The sequence below is a fragment of the Channa argus genome, chromosome 16 (genome assembly GCF_033026475.1).
Source record: "Channa argus isolate prfri chromosome 16, Channa argus male v1.0, whole genome shotgun sequence".
In the NCBI taxonomy this organism is placed as follows: Eukaryota; Metazoa; Chordata; class Actinopteri; order Anabantiformes; family Channidae; genus Channa; species Channa argus.
Window position 1 is genome coordinate 16,539,513 of NC_090212.1, and position 18,188 is coordinate 16,557,700.

General features: G+C 39.4%; 1 protein-coding gene across 3 annotated transcripts in view; it reads left to right on the top strand.

Annotated features, from left to right (window-relative positions):
* mta1 (metastasis associated 1) overlaps nt 1–18,188 on the top strand; it is a 40,761-nt gene that overhangs the window by 14,705 nt on the left and 7,868 nt on the right. For 2 of the 3 annotated variants that reach the window (XM_067479143.1, XM_067479144.1), the window contains exons 4-12: nt 797–890; nt 5,867–5,911; nt 10,661–10,787; nt 12,950–13,013; nt 13,321–13,438; nt 14,481–14,583; nt 15,676–15,775; nt 16,262–16,450; nt 17,684–17,758. In XM_067479143.1, coding sequence (XP_067335244.1) covers nt 797–890; nt 5,867–5,911; nt 10,661–10,787; nt 12,950–13,013; nt 13,321–13,438; nt 14,481–14,583; nt 15,676–15,775; nt 16,262–16,450; nt 17,684–17,758 — 915 coding nt within the window. The remainder of the gene's footprint in view (nt 1–796; nt 891–5,866; nt 5,912–10,660; nt 10,788–12,949; nt 13,014–13,320; nt 13,439–14,480; nt 14,584–15,675; nt 15,776–16,261; nt 16,451–17,683; nt 17,759–18,188) is intronic. The other variant, XM_067479145.1, reaches the window with a different exon arrangement.

Here is an 18,188-nt window from a genome sequence, read left to right on the forward strand (position 1 = left end):
CTAATGTTCATTTAGCATTTTAACTGAACAACATAATAACTATGGTAGCCATTGTACTTTCCGAAAAAATAAATGGGTGTCGTTCAACAAAAGAGTGAAGCCTAAAGAAAAACTGGAAACTGTGGTCACGGCTCTTTAGGTTGTTTTTTTTTTTGTTGTTTGTTTTTTTGCACATAGAAGGGAACATTTGACTGACATATGACAATCTTATGCACACTTGAAGTTTAAATATAAAAATATGAAGTAGTCACTCTGCTTGCAAATTCTCTCATCTCTTCATTTCCCTTTCACATTGTACCTCACTGGTGGGATTCATGAGAGTTCCTAATCTAATATGCTTGTTCTGTAATAGAGTACAAATGTGATTTTCAGGGATACGTGACACTTAAAAGATTTGCCTTTTATCAATACTGCAGTGTATACACTATTGCATTTTCTCTGTTTGTAGAGTTAAAGAATTGAAAGCTTCAGATTTCTAAATGAGCTTTTTTGGCTTGTTAGAAACACTGGTAGATTTCATTCTTTATTTAAAAATTTTTGGTTCTATCAAAAGTACAACATTACTAGGAAGAAATTAATCTCATGACTGGACAGACAGACCTTCGCATTCCTCCCTGTCCTAAAATCTGAAACACTTTGTTGTGATTTGGGAGAATGGCTGTAGCTTCACACTGTTTTCAGCCAAAGTTAAAAATCGAGCCTCATTTATGGGTTTTCATCTGTGTGTACGCGTGTGGGTGCTTTGTGTGCGGCACCACTTGTTTCCGTGGTAACGCCGATTGTCTCTGGTCTGCAGACAGCCAATGGGAACGTGGAGGCCAAAGTGGTGTGTTTTTACCGGCGCAGGGACATCTCCAGCACACTCATCGCCCTGGCAGACAAACATGCAAGTGAGTGACCGACCATAACCCAGCCAACAAACATCAGGCATCAAAAAACAGCCAACATTAAAAAACTGTTCTTTTTGGCAGCCCTCTGCAGTTATTTTCCTCTGCAAAGTTGTACTGCCTTCGCATCCAATTCAATTAGATCCTCCTGAACCGGAAAATACAACAATACAATACAATTTGTAATGAGGCCTTATTGTAAGGTTTGTGTGCACACCAGATTTTATCTAAAAATGACAATAAATATAATAGAATTTGTGTGCTGTTACCAAGCTGAGAGAAGTGATCCAGATAGTAGCCCCTCCTCTGAAACACCTGACTGCAGACTGCATTCGATCTGGTGTGTGTGTGTGTGTGTGTGTGTGTGTGTGTGTGTGTGTGTGTGTGTGTGTGTGTGTGTGTGTGTGTGTGTGTGTGTGTGTGTGTGTGTGTGTGTGTGTGTGTGTGTGTGTGTGTGTGTGTGTGTGTGTGTGTGTGTGTGTGTGTGTGTGTGTGTGTGTGTGTGTGTGTGTGTGTGTGTGTGTGTGTGTGTGTGTTTCCTTGCATGCGTGTATTTCCTGTTAAAGCTTGAGTTAGTAGCATATACCTGAATTTAGTGTTCTCAGGAGCTCAGGAGTGCTTTGCAGCAGCTGGTAGACTTTGAATGGGCACTACCTGAAGCAGCATGGTGTGGCCATTTAACTTTCTCTTTAAACAATGATTTAATGAAAAAATGCATGAGCCTAAAGTGGAATGGTTAGTTTTGAAGAATGGTTCTTGTATGTTTGTTGTAATGTAGTTAAAAAATAAAACAAAAAAGAAAGTTGGACGATTGAGTTGCAGGTAACAAATGTGAGTTGAAAAAAAAAAAGACCAGAGCCATCCTTGATTATCAGGGTTTCCTTCCCAAGTGGTCAGTTGGAAACGATGCCTTCGGGGCACCACTGTGCCAGTGTGATCTCAGTGGGAATACCCCCCACATGCTTGCAGATTCTGGGTTAGTTAAATTAATCATTCCCACCAGTTGCATGTATATTGTTTTATCTTAAAATGCAAACACAGAGGAGAAGGACAACGACAGCTTCTCTCGAGTGAAGCCTGTTGGAGCAATTTCTGATGCTATTGACATAATTATATTTGCACACACAGAACTTTGAAAAAGAGTAATTTTGAAATTTTTTTTTATTGTGTCTAATTGGCATAGAATGTTTTCAGCTCACCTGCTGATTTTTTCCTTTGTGATAGGAAAAAATATGACTGTTCAAGGCGGAAAGATTGTGAAGGCAGATATATTTAGATGATTATGTATTTCAATACCATTATTTACATGAAGTATATTCTCAAACATGAATGTTTTACAAAATTGCCCCAGCATGATTGTCTGAAATCATTTGTGTAGACGGATTAAAGGTGAGGGCATGTGGAAAAGGAGCCTGTGTATATATACTTTGAGGCTGGTTAAAAATAGGTGCCATCACAGAAGGGGAAAACTAGTTGTGTTAAAAAAAAGAAAAAAAAGAAATAGTAGAAGTTCAAACCCTGCATTGCTTTCCTGTTACATACTAGGCCAGTTGCTATATACACTTGGTGTATTTGTAGTATAGTCAATTTAAAAAAGTTAGGAAACTATGTTGGAGAGAGGAGGAGGTGGGGTTGGATGTGTAGATGCCAGTATTGGTGTTGGGTACCTGTGGCAGTGGTTTTTAGTTAAGTCTGATTTCAATCTGTTCTAACTTCTGCAAAGAGAACCTTTGTTTGTATAATCGAGTCTTATCAGGTTTTATGTTCCCAAAAATCACTGTGGTGATATTCCATTATTTACTTATAATAGAGTGACCAGGCTCTACCCACAGTGATTTATTGAACTAGATGTACTGAGAAACAACCCTGGGACATGTAGTGGGAAACACAAACTGTAAACCACGTGAGCCACGGAGACTATTGTTGTGATATATACTTTCTATATACATCTGATGTTTCTACTTCATTACAAGCTGAATGATAAAAGTCCAGATGTGCAAAAACAAAAGGGCTGTAAATAAATACAATAAAATACATCATAATAAAATATAATTGAGTTGAATATAAATGGTGGCACAGCTGAGTGCACTATTCCCCATTGCACATCTGGGCTGAGATGACCTATATGTCTCTGCTTTATTTGATGTGGTGCAGCATGACCAAGGTCAGCAGTGTTACTGACACAGGTTATGATTAGAGTAAAAATGTTGCCAAATCAACATGCAGACAATGATCCGCTGTGGCGACCCTGAACTCACAGGATAAGCCGAAAGGAGAAAAATGGAAGGCTTAAAAGACACTTGTGTCTGGTCTCTAACTTGTGCACATCTGCCTCAGATTTACCTTTAAACAACAAGCAAAAACTGATTACATTGATTTTATTCAGTATAAAAAGTGATGACCTGACTTACTTCACCGTCACAGAAGCAGTGCTGTCCTACTAATCGTGCAAACACCACCGTGCTGTAGTGCAGGCGAGCAAAACCAACTAGACTTTGACTGGGTGTGGCAGGCTAAATGTTGGCTCTTGGGGTGTGAATGTGTGTGAGTGTATACGTGAGACTCTTAACCACATGAGTCCACAACGGAGGCCTGGGGGGTGTATCCATGGCAGGAGGCGATTGTTTGACAAACTGATGCTGTGTGGTCCAGCAGAACAATGTGTGTGTCCCTTTAAGTAAGTCTGTGATTATTTCCGAGCAGCATTCATACATATGTTGCTCTGCACAGTACCAGTAAGTCTGCAAGTGATTCAGCATTAGGGCAAGAGAAAGCATTTTTACATATTTTTGCTGTTTTTGTGTGAATGTTGCTTGATGTTGCATGATAAGTGTTAGTTTTGTTTTGGCTGTGCTCTGCCATCTGCAGTTTGGTAAGGGGCTTCCAGACATTTGCAATATGTAATAAAAAAATAAATAAATAAATAAAAATTCATGGGAGGAATGGCTGCGCACCACATGGGTGTGGGCTGTATCCTGTCTACGTTAGTGTGTGCGTTTGCACACTGCACACATGTTCTTGTACATGCAGCATGGACTTGAGCTCTGGGCCTGGTCACAGAAATTACTAGAAGGGTACATTTAATTTAGTTTTGGTATGGATCATTGGAGGATGGTGTGTGTGTGTGTGTGTGTGCTCATGTGTGCATATGAGCCTGTTTGTCTTTATGTGTCTGCTGTGAGTCATTGATCAAATATTTTGCTTGCAGAGATTCTGAGCACTCCCTCAATGGGGCCTCCAACTCTGGCATTAGCTCCTCCCCTGTGAGCGAAGCAGCCTCCTGAGTGGTCAGCTTCTATGGCAAACTTGGCATTTTACCTCGCTGGCCCCTCCCTCTACATATTTAAATTTGCCATGACTCAAACTTTTTTCTATTTTTGAAATGTGGCTCCTAGCTCAAACGAAAAATGGGCAACAATGTCGCCAGTGGAGTAATGCACAAAAATTGAACCAGTTCAACCAAAGTCAAGTTGGTCATGTACCATATTATTGATTGGCCTCCAAAGTGTACAGTTTTTCAGGAATCCAAGGGGAAAATTACACCAGAAATAGTTTTTCTGCAAACCAGAAATTATGCTAAAGAACCCCCCCCCCCCCCTTCCATTTTGTGCATTAAGAACTGTGTGTGTGGAAGTTAAAAGATAAAGCAGTTCTTAAAGACATATAGAGAGGGTATGACAAAACAGGGCTCTAGAGTTGAATAATTATGTGTATAGCACCCACCATTTTGGAACTTGATCTTTATGACTTTGAACATGAAAAAAATGTAAATTATTAGTTTTTAAAAACTAAACTTGGTAGTATTAGGTGTGAAAGGGTGCTAGTTCGTGTGCACATTTTATCTGGGTGCTTCTCAGGTTGTTCCAAGTGACTTTAAGAGCCACTGTTAATCTGTGGATGCAGTCTGTCTCTTTGTGTAATTCCAAACTGATACCATGATGTTTTTGTGAAGATGGTATTGCATGTTGGAGAAGCATCGAAACATCTGAAGTGCGGAAAACGTCTGTCCAGTGAGTCTAACCGATCAACTCTGTGGAGGGATGTTCACGTCTGAGAAATATTGTACACCATATTTAAATGACACGTTTTTCTATGCCTACACGAACAGCTTGTCCATAAATGTTCTAGTTTTGTAGCTTGAGAAAGCAAACATAAGCTACAGCATCTGTGTATAGAGCACATTTCACTCTTTGACAATAATATATAATTTGGACTGTTAGGACACCACAAGTGCAGACCTTGCAGTAATACAGAAATGTAACTTAATATTTATGATCTGTTCATCACATATGGTCCACGTGCTGAATCTTTGACATTGACTCTGTCACCATTTTGATTACTGAACAACACATGATTCTGCAGCTCCACCACAAAATGCAGAAGCAAAACTTCAGTGAATGCAGACTAGACCTAAAGGTCTATTGTAACCCTAATAGAGTAGACAGAAAGATGGCTGGCACTACTGCACTCCATTGTCTCACTACACTGTTTTTGTTTTCTACTGACTATGCTGTTGTTGTTCTTACTCTTGGAATTTAGCTAGAGTGGAATAAAATGCCCATGATACACTAGAAAGTCATTTAAATCAAGATACTTTTTCCATTTTCACAATCACCCTCTATAATATGAGAGCACAAACGGGCAATATTGCCAGAATTTTTTATTTATTTTTTTAAATCAGGGTTTAATTGAGTCAGAGGAAAAGAAACAGACAGGCCAAGAGCATGAGGTCAGAAAATTTCATCACTTTTCTGCAAAGCACTCTAAGACCAGGTTAGGGTAAAACTCTCAGATGACATCTTCTCACATCGCTAATGATTTTATGTCAAGAGATTCCTGCTTCAGTAGGAGTTATGAGCATTTTTATTTTTTCTATCCATTATTTTTAAGAAAAAGTGTCTGTACCTTCTAACACTGTATCATAGAGGTGCAGTCAGTTTGTAAAGGTATTAATGGTCGGCTCCTCTTCTCGCCCTCAGGCCTGCTCTTTCCTCTCCTTTCCATCCCCAGCCCGTCTCAGCTTGGTAAGGCGACCCATTCATCAATAATTGATAATTGGCTGGGACAGGTGAGATGGAGAGGCAATTTGTAGAGAGTATGGTGTGGGTGCACTGCCAGGAGATTGGCTCAGAGGGGGAGAGCAGAAGCACTGAATTTGGGGAGTTGAGTTGCTACTCAAGGACGCACAGCCAGGTTCCTGATGGACCACTACGTAATCCTGCTAGTCTGAGAATGCATGGATGTGTGCATACCGAACGAGAGTAATGCATGTGGAAGTATGCATACACACACACACACACACACACACACACACACACACACACACACTGAGACTTGGCTTAGTGTGTGTCGTCAGACAGAGCTCATACATGTGCCTCAAAGGGTTTTACTTCCTGTACCGCATCCCTTTTATATACAGTATTTTAGAAAGGAGAATAGCACATAATGTATGTACAGTAGACATATTTAAGAGTTGATGTATTTATTTTTATCCTCCTCAGTACATTGAATTAATCTCCTGGCCATCTTTTGTCTCCTTGCTCTAATCAGGTCTTGCAAATAGGAAGTTAAAACAATATCTCCTCATCTCTTAAGCTTTCATTTGTCTTGTTTTATGCAAGAAGTTCAGTGGCTCGTGTACTTTTTTCAGGACTTGCACAGACTGTTGCACTGATGACCAGGTTTCCCGCAGTCTAATGCAGTGGAGGCACCCTGCAAAGCCTGGGGAAAAAGTGCACCTTATTATATTTTAATGAAATCTAATATTAGGTTTATTAAACTTCAGGTGTAATGAGCAGAGGTGGTTCATCACACAGCAAAGGCCACATATTTAATGAGTGAGTTGATTGTTTGAATGTTTATGCATTGAAGCATCCTGATAGTTTGAGGAATAAGAGGCCTTCACTGCATATCATTTCCATCATTTTCTGTCAGATGTCTAATACTGGCTGTCTAAAAAGGGAATAAAATACTCGCCCAGAACAAAATGTAATGTTGTAGTTACATTAATACCAAGGTGATCTCTTTTTTTTTTGGTTTCAGTCACTTTTCAAACAAAGTGTCACATATTTAATGAATTGACTTCTCGAATGAGACTTTGGTACTTTCCTTTGCTACAACTTTGTATGTAATAGTGTATGAGAATTCTTTGACATTTGGACTGAAGGGTTTACATAAACCTTTGCCTGTAGTAAGATTGAAACAGGTATTTTTCATAACTTTCTGACAGATTGTAGAATAAAATTATTATGACTCAACTAAGAAAGTCATTTCCAGCTTAAAATACAAGGAACATAATCAGTTTCATTAAAAAGGTATATTGTACATTGAATAATTAGGGGGGAGAAGACAGTAGCGTGTTTATGTATTATATTTAAAACTATAGCGTCGGCTAATATAAATTTTGTTTTTTGTCAATTTGCAGTTTTGTGTAGAAACTGTTTCAAACATTCATCAATCTGTTACCTGGAAAATAAAACTATGACTATAACTTGGATTATTAACTTGAAATTCATTTCTACCTTTACATTTTAACTGATGGGCATTGAAAAGGGCAGAAAATAAACACATCTTAATTTAGACCATTATTCATTTAGCAGTAAGTCTTGCTTATGGCCCTCATTCACAGTAAAAGTCAGTTTTGCTAATACACTCCTGGTGCATTTGTAGAAGAGACCAGTAAAGCCAGTTTCATGCTCATCATGACTGGAGCATCACTCAATTCCTCTAAAATGTGAAGTAAATGTAACACTTGTACAGCACATGCACACAGTGCCAGACTTGAGCATCTTCATGAAACGGCACCTCTCTAACGCACACAGTTCACATTCAAACACATTTTTGTCTGCCCGCCAACTTCCAACTTATTTTCCTATTCTCTTAAATCTTGTTTTATTTCTTTCATTATTCATCGCTGTCTATATTTTGTTGTTTTACATGGTAGAAGATGAAGTCAGACTCATGCTGTGTGTATGCGCTCTGCTCGTGCACGGATGGTGTGTCTGCTGGGTGCTGAGTGCCGGGCAGAATGAGGGAGTGAAGGAGTATTTATTGATTTTGGCCACACATCTCTTCTCCTGAAAATCCCTTGATTGCTTTTGTTCTGCTCCCTGTCTCCCTCTTTCTGTCTCGCTTCCTCTAATGAAACTCCAAATGAATTGGAGCACGTACTGACTTTTCTCTCCCTCCCTCTCTCTCTCTCTCTCCACTCTTTTACTTCTAGCTCCCTCACTGTCCTCCTTACTCTCTTCACCACTTTCTCTGTCTGCCTGTCTCTCTCTCTTCCTCCTGTTCTCCCTGCTGATTTCTCTATTGCTCTCCTTCCTCCACTCCCTCTCTTTGTCTTCATCTCATGCTCCCTTGCTCTTTATCACTTTTGTCACACTTTCTCCCTCTGTGCCTATTTTATCTGTCTCCCTGTTTATCTATTTTCCTTTCTGTCTCAACCCCACTCTCCTCTTCTCTCGCTCTGTTTTCCTCATCCACAGATGAGGAAGAGTGTGCAGTGGAGATGTTGCCTACCAGCAGCAGCTAACTCCATTCTTTGTAGAATGACTCAGACACATGACCTACTAAAATGGGCTGATAGCTCCTCCACAGTTGCTCCATCCATTCCTTTATGGACCGATTCTGAAGGACTTCTAGACTATATTTGTATTTGAATGTGTGGGGCATTTCCTTGCAATCCAAGGCACCAGGTGCCTGTGAGGTAATACGTAGGATTAAAAGAAATCCAGATCATATCACTTTGCCTATCTGAGACTGTTGTAGGTTGACCTGTTGTAGGACTGCATTGATTATTTTTTCCCATTACAGTACAGTCGTACCACAACACACATACAGGGGGACTGCGACAAACTATTACAGTAACTTCTGAAAGTATTCAGAGCCTTTCACTTTTTACACACTACACGTTGTGCATTTAATTAGGAATGAATGCATTAAAGGTCTGAGCAATTTTGTGAAGGAGAGATTTGTGAATTTCTAAAAATCTTAACGGATGCCTTCACTGATTTTGAACTTGTTTTTTTTGGGGGGGGGGGGGGGGGGGGTTCTAGTTTGTGTAGTACATGTACATAAATGCCATTAAAATTCCCATTGACTTCCCCATATCAGCATATCTCTCTACTTTGAGCTGAAAAATGCGACCAGATGACATCACTTGGAGGAACCTTCAGTTCAGATTATGCCACCTTGTTGCTCACAATCATAGTCAACTTCCTTTTCCAGAGCTCCCAAAGAGGACTTCATCTAATCTCCAAGTAAAACATTCCTCCAGGTAATGTCACTGGAGCTTTTCAGCTACAAGCAGAGAACCATTTGAATATAGGGGAGTCAGAGGGAAGTGTCAAAGCATTAAGGTACATTTACACCCTAAACTAAAGCCATGAAAATTGGTGAAGTCGCCCTTTAATATTTTGGAATTGGTTTATTTACTTATCAGTAAATAATGACTGCTGATTTCATCTCTTATGTTCCTGTTTATTGAAATGTAATTTTCTTTAATGTTTAAAGCAATACAGATTAAATCACGTTCCCCCTGAGTGCAATGGGGGAGAGGGAAAGTTTAGCTAAACCTGGGAATAAGACCTGGAGCTGTCTGCATGGCTGCAGCCACATGTTATTTGGGTAAACAAAGTCCTATCCTTAAAATATTCGGTGCCCAACTTTTTTCTCATTTCTTTTTGTGCTCAAGACTGTAGAGAGGCCAGCGATGTTGTTCGGCTTAGACAGTGGCACTGCAGAGCTGGAGCTAGCAGAGCTTAAGATGTTGAGGTTCTGTCTGGGAGTGACGAGGTTGGACAGGATCGGAAATGAGTACGTCAGAGGGACCGCTCATGTTAGATATGTTGGAGATAGTCCGAGGCCAGATTGAGGTGGTTTGGACATGTTCAGAGGAGAGACTGAATGCAGAGGATAGGGTTATATGGAGGCGGATGATTCACTGCGGCGACCCCGAAAAAGGGAACAGCTGACAGAAAAAGAAGAGTTGCATTTAAATTATAAAATATAATCACCAGTAAATAAGGTGCTCAAACTCTGTTATCTACAGATGGAATAGAGTAAGCTCTACAATGGTTGCCACTAACGGTTAAGTCGTCTGTTGATTATTTTCTTGTTTTTTTTTGTTTGTTTTTTTAAACTAAAATGTGTGAAAGTAGTGAAAAAATGCTGTCATCACTTCCCAGAGCAGTTTACCATGATGTACGGCAAAGAGAGGCTTTAAAACTGTACATTTGAAACTTTGTGGCATTTAAGACAGAAGTGGTTATGTAATTTTCTGGCAATTACTTATTAAAAAACTGCTTTAGCTTTACACTTTCTTTTTACACGCAATTAAGGGTCTTTTATAGTCCATGTTTCCAATATATGAGATTCTCCCATGACAACAATGTAACAAATACAGATGGAGCATCTTACAGGAAATGAGTGTTGCCCACTGATGTTTATGGAATAAATTAAAAACTGGAAAGGGAAACCTTAGCCTGATGTTGTTGCATTCATACTGTAATGTTTGTTTTTGTTTAGTCATGAGCAGTGGCATTTTATGTAAAATACCTTTTTGTATGCACAAGTCTTGTTCTCCCAGGGGACTTCGTAGTTCCAGCCCATCAAGTGTGCATCCTTGTGGTTTATGTCTGCTTGTTGTACACCTGAGGCTGTACGCGGCTGTCGAAACATTTGCACACACCCCGAAAGTTTCCCTGTGGACGCCATTGTTCCGCCTCGTCTGATGTGCATATGTATGACCTTTGCCTGCTTTCTCCACCCAGGGGAGCTGGAGGAGGAAATGGAGAATCCAGAGATGGCCGATCTTCCCGAGAAACAGAAACACCAGCTCAGACACAGAGAGCTCTTCTTGTCCCGCCAACTAGAGTCATTACCTGCCACACACATCAGGTACTCGGCAGCACACCTCAGTGACAGTAAAGCACTAAATGATGTGGTGTTAATCGGTTTATCTCAGGGCACTATTTTGACAGATCTAATAGGAACAGGCTTCCCTAGAATTTGCTATAAATTGAAATTAACGTGACTCTGTTTTTAGGACATCTTGCTTTATTGCTTATGTTGTATAGCAGAACGTTTTATAGCTGGAATCCTTCGTATCCCATTACTTCCTTGCAAACGTTAAAAGTAAGCTAACAAAAGAATTTCAAAATGGCTTTTGAATTTTCTCATTTTGCAAATATAATCTTACTGGACAGTAGTGGTTAGTGTGTCCTGTTGATCCTTCACAATATTTTTCATTCACCAGTTGAACACTTTTATTGTGAAGCAGCAGTAAAACAAAGTCCCATTTACCATTACAGTACAAACTGTGACTGAAAACATGACTTTTGTGTAGAACTGTTGTATTAGATTGTGTTAGTCTATAGGTGTATCTGAAGAAAATGACCTTGTTTTAATTAAGTAATTCTAGGTATTAATTGATGTCTAATATTAGATTTATCCACAAGTTAATTGTTTAACCCCTAATTTCTTTTCATTTTCCTGCTGCTCATAGTAATTGCACAAATAATTCCCTAATAATTGAAAGTGTGTTGGAAAAGTCAGTAGGAAGTTGTTTGAGCCAATCAGCTTTTAGTTGATTCTAACAAACCCAGGCACCAAATAAATCCACTCATAGACTTTGTGCATGCTGAGCTTTAAATGTCATCAGAAAGCTGCTTCTACATATAGAGCTGCGTTTGCTCAGCAGTAAGCTCCAAGCAAACTCACCTCGTCATTGCCTTATTACTTGACATTTCTAAAGAATTGCGGAAGAACAAATTTGCTTAAAAAAACAAAAACAAAAAAACAACAAAAACTCCAGCCTGACAAAAACAGTATTCTGCAGCAGAATTATTGAGGTGTTTATCAAGCTGCCAAACTATTTGCTTTAGGCTACAGACTAATTAGTTTCAACTACTTGAAATCAGACAGCAGCAGTTGGGGCGCGGGCTTGAACGCTATGAGTGTCAACACACTGAACCATGATTGTAAAAATGATTTTCTAAACGTCTGACATTGGTAACCAATGAGGTCACAACTCAGGGTGATCTGCAATCATTTATATTTAATATTAAGTTATTTTACCTCATTTTCCCTCCGTCTTGACCCTATAGTCTGCGTTGTCCCCAACTCTTCATCCATGATTGGAATATGTTTCTTTACATTTCTGCATCTTTTGTTGTCAGTGCCACTTAAACATACTAAAAGTGAAAGTTGATTGTTGCTGCCACGTTTTTTGTTTTTGTTTTGTTTTGCCAATGAATGTGAGAATTCCAGTTCTCGTAGGTAGACAGGTTTGTCTACCTCCAGAACATTGTTGCTAGGCCAGTACTTTTTTTTTTCAGGTGGGGTCCACAGCTTAGAGTGCGCTCAGACCACCTGTTTTGATGCAGGGCCTTGCTTTAAAATGATGCATGGTGCTTTGACCAGTAGAAGAAACACCACACCTACTCCTGACAGTGTACTAAGATCTGGGGAGTCCACACCATGTGCCAAAACACGGTGCAGTGATCTGTAGTACTTAGGCAGGATTATACAACTGTACAAATAATATCCTAGTGGAAGCTCTTTCATCTTTGGTTGGGACAATCTCGAGATAATTGGCAGAAATCCAGTGTTCATTTGATCAAGAATGTGTGCTTTCATACATGTGATTGATCAATTCATCATATTGCCAGATGACGTCACATTGCGTTGCAGTCAAAGTTGACCCAGATCCAACTTTTTCTTCGCACAAACCTGTGTTGTTCTGCTGGAGTCCCCTGTGGTGCCAGTCCCCGCTACATTTCCCCATTCAGTTGGACAGTCTGCAGCTTTTTCCACACAAATCAAATCTCTGTGGGAACACAGCCTTAGAAAGTTTTTTTTCCAGGGCAGAGCTTTCTAGCTTTTATCTTGTGGTGAGGTAACCAGTTTCCCATTCTGTTTTTTCTTCATTTTTATGCTAATTATTTTTTTTCATGTCCTCCTTACTTATCCTCTGACCAATCAAATATCCTTTTGCCCTTTATTCCTACTTTACTCTTTGCGGCCTTCTTTTTTCTCTCCCGTCTCTTTGCTGGATCCAGGGGGAAGTGCTGTGTGACGCTGCTGAATGAGACGGAAGCTCTGAAGTCCTACCTGGACAGAGAGGTATGTACACCATGAGTGGGTTATTTAAACTGATTAGCTGTGTAAAACTTCAGGTGGTATGTTGAGACAGAGTGTGCCTGCGTTTACTATGAATAATAAGATTCTTGTTGCAAGATGAATTATTCAGCAGGAGATGAGAGATTAGAAGAGGGAAAAGACACACACACACACACACACACACACACACACACACACACACACACACCCATGCAGAGAGAGATACTTTCCTCTTTCACCTCTGTTTTCCCATTTGCTTCCTGTACATTTCTTGCCATCCTCACACTTTCTTGCCATCTGTATTTCCCAGGATGCCTTCTTCTACTCGCTGGTGTATGACCCTCAACAGAAGACTCTACTGGCTGATAAGGGCGAGATACGTGTTGGGAACAAGTACCAGGCTGACATCACCGACCTCTTGACAGAAGGTACATCATATTGAAATCATGGGCATTTAGATTGACAGTTTTCCAGGCCAGCTTCTTTGCAAAGTAGCACATTTACATTTTCCTGCAGGGGACATTCTACCCATCTTCAGAGTTTATTTTCATGTTTGGAGTGTTTCAGCATAATAAACAGTTCAACTTTTCATGTTTTTGTTACTGATCAGTTCTCAGGAACATTTTATGAACAAGCCAGCAGTAACTTGTAATTGTTTTTAGCAAGTGAAGTTGTAAAAAACAAAAAAAAGGGGAAACAACTGACCTAGGTTTCCATGGCAATCACAGTGCGGCAGCATAATTATACATAATCTGAATAAAAAAAATATAGATTTTTGTCTGCTGCAGAACTGATGATTTTAGTCACCCAGAGAGTGGAAAGGAAAAACATTTTAAAGTAGAGAAACATCTTAAATGTCCTAAATAAACTTTTACTAGTAAAAAGCCCATAAGAAATATTAAGTATTTTTAAATTTAGATTGGTTGGGTCTTAAACCTTTTTTAATGTCACCTTGCAACAAGAGATCAGTGGGATCAGTTATTTGTTACCTTTTGGCCTTTTAATTTGTTTACTCAAGTGTTGATTGACTTTATATCTTGTTTGAAAAATAATCTATAATTATTTCTCTTTATTGAGACATATTGTAACAAATAATTATGCAGATATTTACAAATGTGAACATGTTTCTGGTAATTTTAGGGTTCAGTTACTTGCCAGATTTTTATTCTTAGCAGGTAGGAAAACATCTGAAATTGCTATTAGGGCACCCTGGAATGCTAATCTTTTTAATTAAACCCATGTTAATGAAATTCCTCAACGTGTGTTAAAATCTCAGGCAGGTTGGCTGGTTAGTGGGAGAGGTATTAAAGCTCTACAAGAGCAAATTTATTTAAAAATAAATCAAAAAGAAATTAAATTTGATGGTGGATTTTAGACACTCATGCTGTGGGCAGTTGAGAACCACATTTGGATGGTTTAACAAAAGTGTGTGTGTGTGTGTGTGTGTGTGTGTCTTCTCGTTTCATTTAGGTGAAGATGATGGCAGAGACTTGGAGAAACTAGAGGAAAAGGTCTGGGACCCCAACAGCTCACTTACAGAGAAACAGATCGACCAGTTCTTGGTAGTAGCTCGGTAAGAAAATGCAGAAGAGGGCGAAGGGCATTTACCTACAACATAACTTCCATATCATAACTATAACTAACTATATACCTAACAATATAACTAGTTCCACATTTTGAAGTTAGTCACGTAGCTCCCAAATGTACAGTCATGTGCAGCATTATGTTATGTTTAGGGTTAATTTGCATTGAAAGTGGATGCAAACTTAACCCCAAACCTAGTACATAAACAATGGATGTTCAGTTAGTACAAATGTTCTTTCATCATCTGAAGTAAGTGTATAATAAAAAAAGTACAGTAAAATAATGAAAAATGTAGATTTCCATCACTCTTGATAAATTAAATATCAATCCACTTGAATGAATTTCTACATTTCTGATAAAGAAACAACTGTAATAGCTTATTGTACATTAAAGATTATGTTGAGGAAAATATGGAAACTTTTTTTTTCTCAAAGTGATCAACCTACAGAGAATCGTCAACTTACACCTGAAGCTCAGCTTTATAGACCTTATTATTTCCAGTTTCATCTCAAAATCTTGGCAGCCACAATTTTACTGTGTTGGTATGACTACTCTTGTAGTCCTACCTTTGGCTGCAGCAAACGCCTCGGTTCAGAAGCTCTGGACAACACTGTACGCTACTTTCTCAGCACAAAATGGCAGAGAGAGATTATAAATTAGGGAACATGGTGGCACATTAGCAGTCAGCCAGCCAGACGATTTCCCTCGGGAGTTGATGGCAACCAAAAACAGGGCTACAAGTGTGTGAATGGTGACTCCAAATAATAATAGAGTAATAATGTTTAATGCTTTATAACCGCTAAATGTATAAATAAGCAGCTGTATGCCATATAAACAATAATAGTGGTGTTTTGTCAACTAGTTCCTACTTCTCCCAAGTGGATATGTATAAATCACACATGCAGCTTCAAACATTTCCTAAAATCTGTTTTACTTTTTGGGCTAAATATGGTTTGATTTAGTGCTAATTGTCACAAAAAGTATAATTTGCTTGGCAACGCTACATTGCTCGAAATTGTAAGTTTTCTCTGAGCGCAGATGGTTTAGTAAAAGTATCTTTTGCATCCTGGCTTTGTCATAGGTCAGTAGGTACATTCGCCAGAGCCTTGGACTGCAGTAGTTCGGTGCGGCAGCCCAGTCTTCACATGAGCGCTGCTGCAGCCTCCAGAGACATCACCTTGGTGAGATATACACTACATGCACACACATAAAAGCAGCCTTGAGTTTAATCCGCATCACACCATAGGAGCAAGGCAGTGCTGGTAATCAAAGAAAATGCCTGTAGTGCACATGTGTTTGTGTATGTGTGTTTATGTGTCTGTTAGTGATTGTTGAGGTCTGTGTCTGGTTATTCTTAACAAGCCCTTGGCCCCAGAAGCTAGTTGCGGTTCTGTTTTGCCCTAGATCTTATCCTCATATATAAAACATAGATGTGAGGCCTTCCACACACACACACACACACACACACACACGCACACAGACACAAACACACACAGTGCTTGTTTGCTCTACAAGGGGTTTCACAAACTCTGTGCACTAAACAAATAAAAACAAATGCTCATCTCAAGAAATCAGGATTTTCTTCATTGCATATTTGGTCCAAACAGTACTTGGCTTGAAGTCTAGAATGTATTTATTTATTTATTTAGTATTTTCATTTTGTTTAGTTTCATGCCATGGACACTCTACACGCAACGGGCTATGACATGACCCGAGCCATCGCAGCACTGGTGCCTCAGGGTGGGCCTGTCCTCTGCAGGGATGAAATGGAGGAGTGGAGTGCCTCGGAGGCCAACCTATTCGAGGAAGCACTTGAGAAATACGGCAAAGATTTCACAGATATCCAACAGGACTTTGTGAGTAGCAAATCAATAAAAGCAAGTGGAAAGGACCCGTTTGAGATTTTGGGAAATATGCTTATTTACTTTGTTGCTCCACGTAGAATGAGAATCTCTCATATCCAGCTGTTAAACAAAAAAAACTTGGCTCTGTTGTACAACAACAAGGAACAAGTAGTAACAATTATTCACAGGGAATGAGCATGTTTGTAAAAATGACAAACTAGTCCTAATCCTACATTTTATTTAAATTTAGTAATTTGCTTTTATTTCATTTTATCTAAAATGTTTTCATAACTATGGTATTTATAAGGAAATTGTTAATGGTCTGCTAAAGTAGTGTAGTTATGCGGGGGAGGTATATATAGCACTAGGTATACTGCTCATGGCCAGTGTGTGGGGGGCTTGTATTCTGATTTCGAGAGTAGTATTGTAGGTATCCCATGCAACCATAATTGCTACCTTTGCCTGCAGAAGCCACAGAATTGGGGTAGAAGTCCTGCAGCAGACATTTGGACTTTATATCTACATGTAGTTGATTTGGCTTTTAAACAACTTTCAAGTAGTTTTGTAATCCAGCACTGCAGCCAGCTCACATTAAAGAGTGAAAAGCTTTAAGCTGAAAATGATCCTGGAAGCACTGGGGAAAGAAAGTGTGCGTGGTAGTTTAAAGCGGAGTGGAAGCTGTGTTGTAACTCCTTGCAGACTTCTGTGCATTAAGCCAGAGAGGAATGGTGCTGCTGCTGTTCGAGAAGCACATTGTGCTCTGCTCTCACATCCCTCTGCCACCTGGTGGCTGTTTGCTGTCAGTGCGGCTCACTCTGGCTTCCACCCGGACCTTTTCTCAAACAGGGCCACACCACCATTATGGGTGGGGTCACTATTTGACAGCTCACTTTCCTTTCAAACTTTTTATGGGAAACTTTGCAGAGCGGCTGCAGTAAGTTCAAATAGATTGTGTGGCCATTTAGGCTTTTATTTTATTTATTGCTGCTAACGTTGCGTGTGGTTTGGGACTGTGGGAGAGCATTTGTGTGAACATGTGTTGTAGGATTATTCATTTAATTGCTGTTAATATCGATTTAAAAAACTTATAGTATAAAGTGGTATTTTCATAAAACATTGCAACTTTAATCACAATTTTTTGAGACAGGCTGATACAAAATTAGGGTGCAATGATCCCAAAATCCTAGAGGGACTGACTTTAATAACCACTAAACTGAAATAATTATTTCTTTGTCTTTTCTCTAGTTGCCCTGGAAGTCTCTGACAAGTATTATCGAGTATTACTACATGTGGAAGACCACAGACAGATATGTACAGCAGGTAAAAATATCCATTATAAATCCGGGATTTCAGAAAAACTTAACTTGGCCTTTCAATTGATGATTTGTAGAATGCTGTATTTCCTTTAAATTATTATTTATTAATTAATTTTTTTATCTGATAAGTGCTTCACATTGATTTTTGTTTGCATCTGTAGCCCCTTTCAGACATGCACTGGAATCCTGAGTTTATCTAGAAATAATCCAGAGGGCCTTTAGGGGCTGTAGCTCAGTTCATAAGGCAGTTGTCCACAGCCCTTTCCTCTCCCCAGCTGTGTAGTGCTGGTCCCAAGCCCGGTAGAAATTGGGGATAATACCACTTTTTGGGGAGGGTTGCGTCAGGAAGGGCATCCAGTGTAAAAACTGTGCCAAATCAACATGCAGACAATGATCTGCTGTGGCGACCCTGAACTCACAGGATAAGCCGAAAG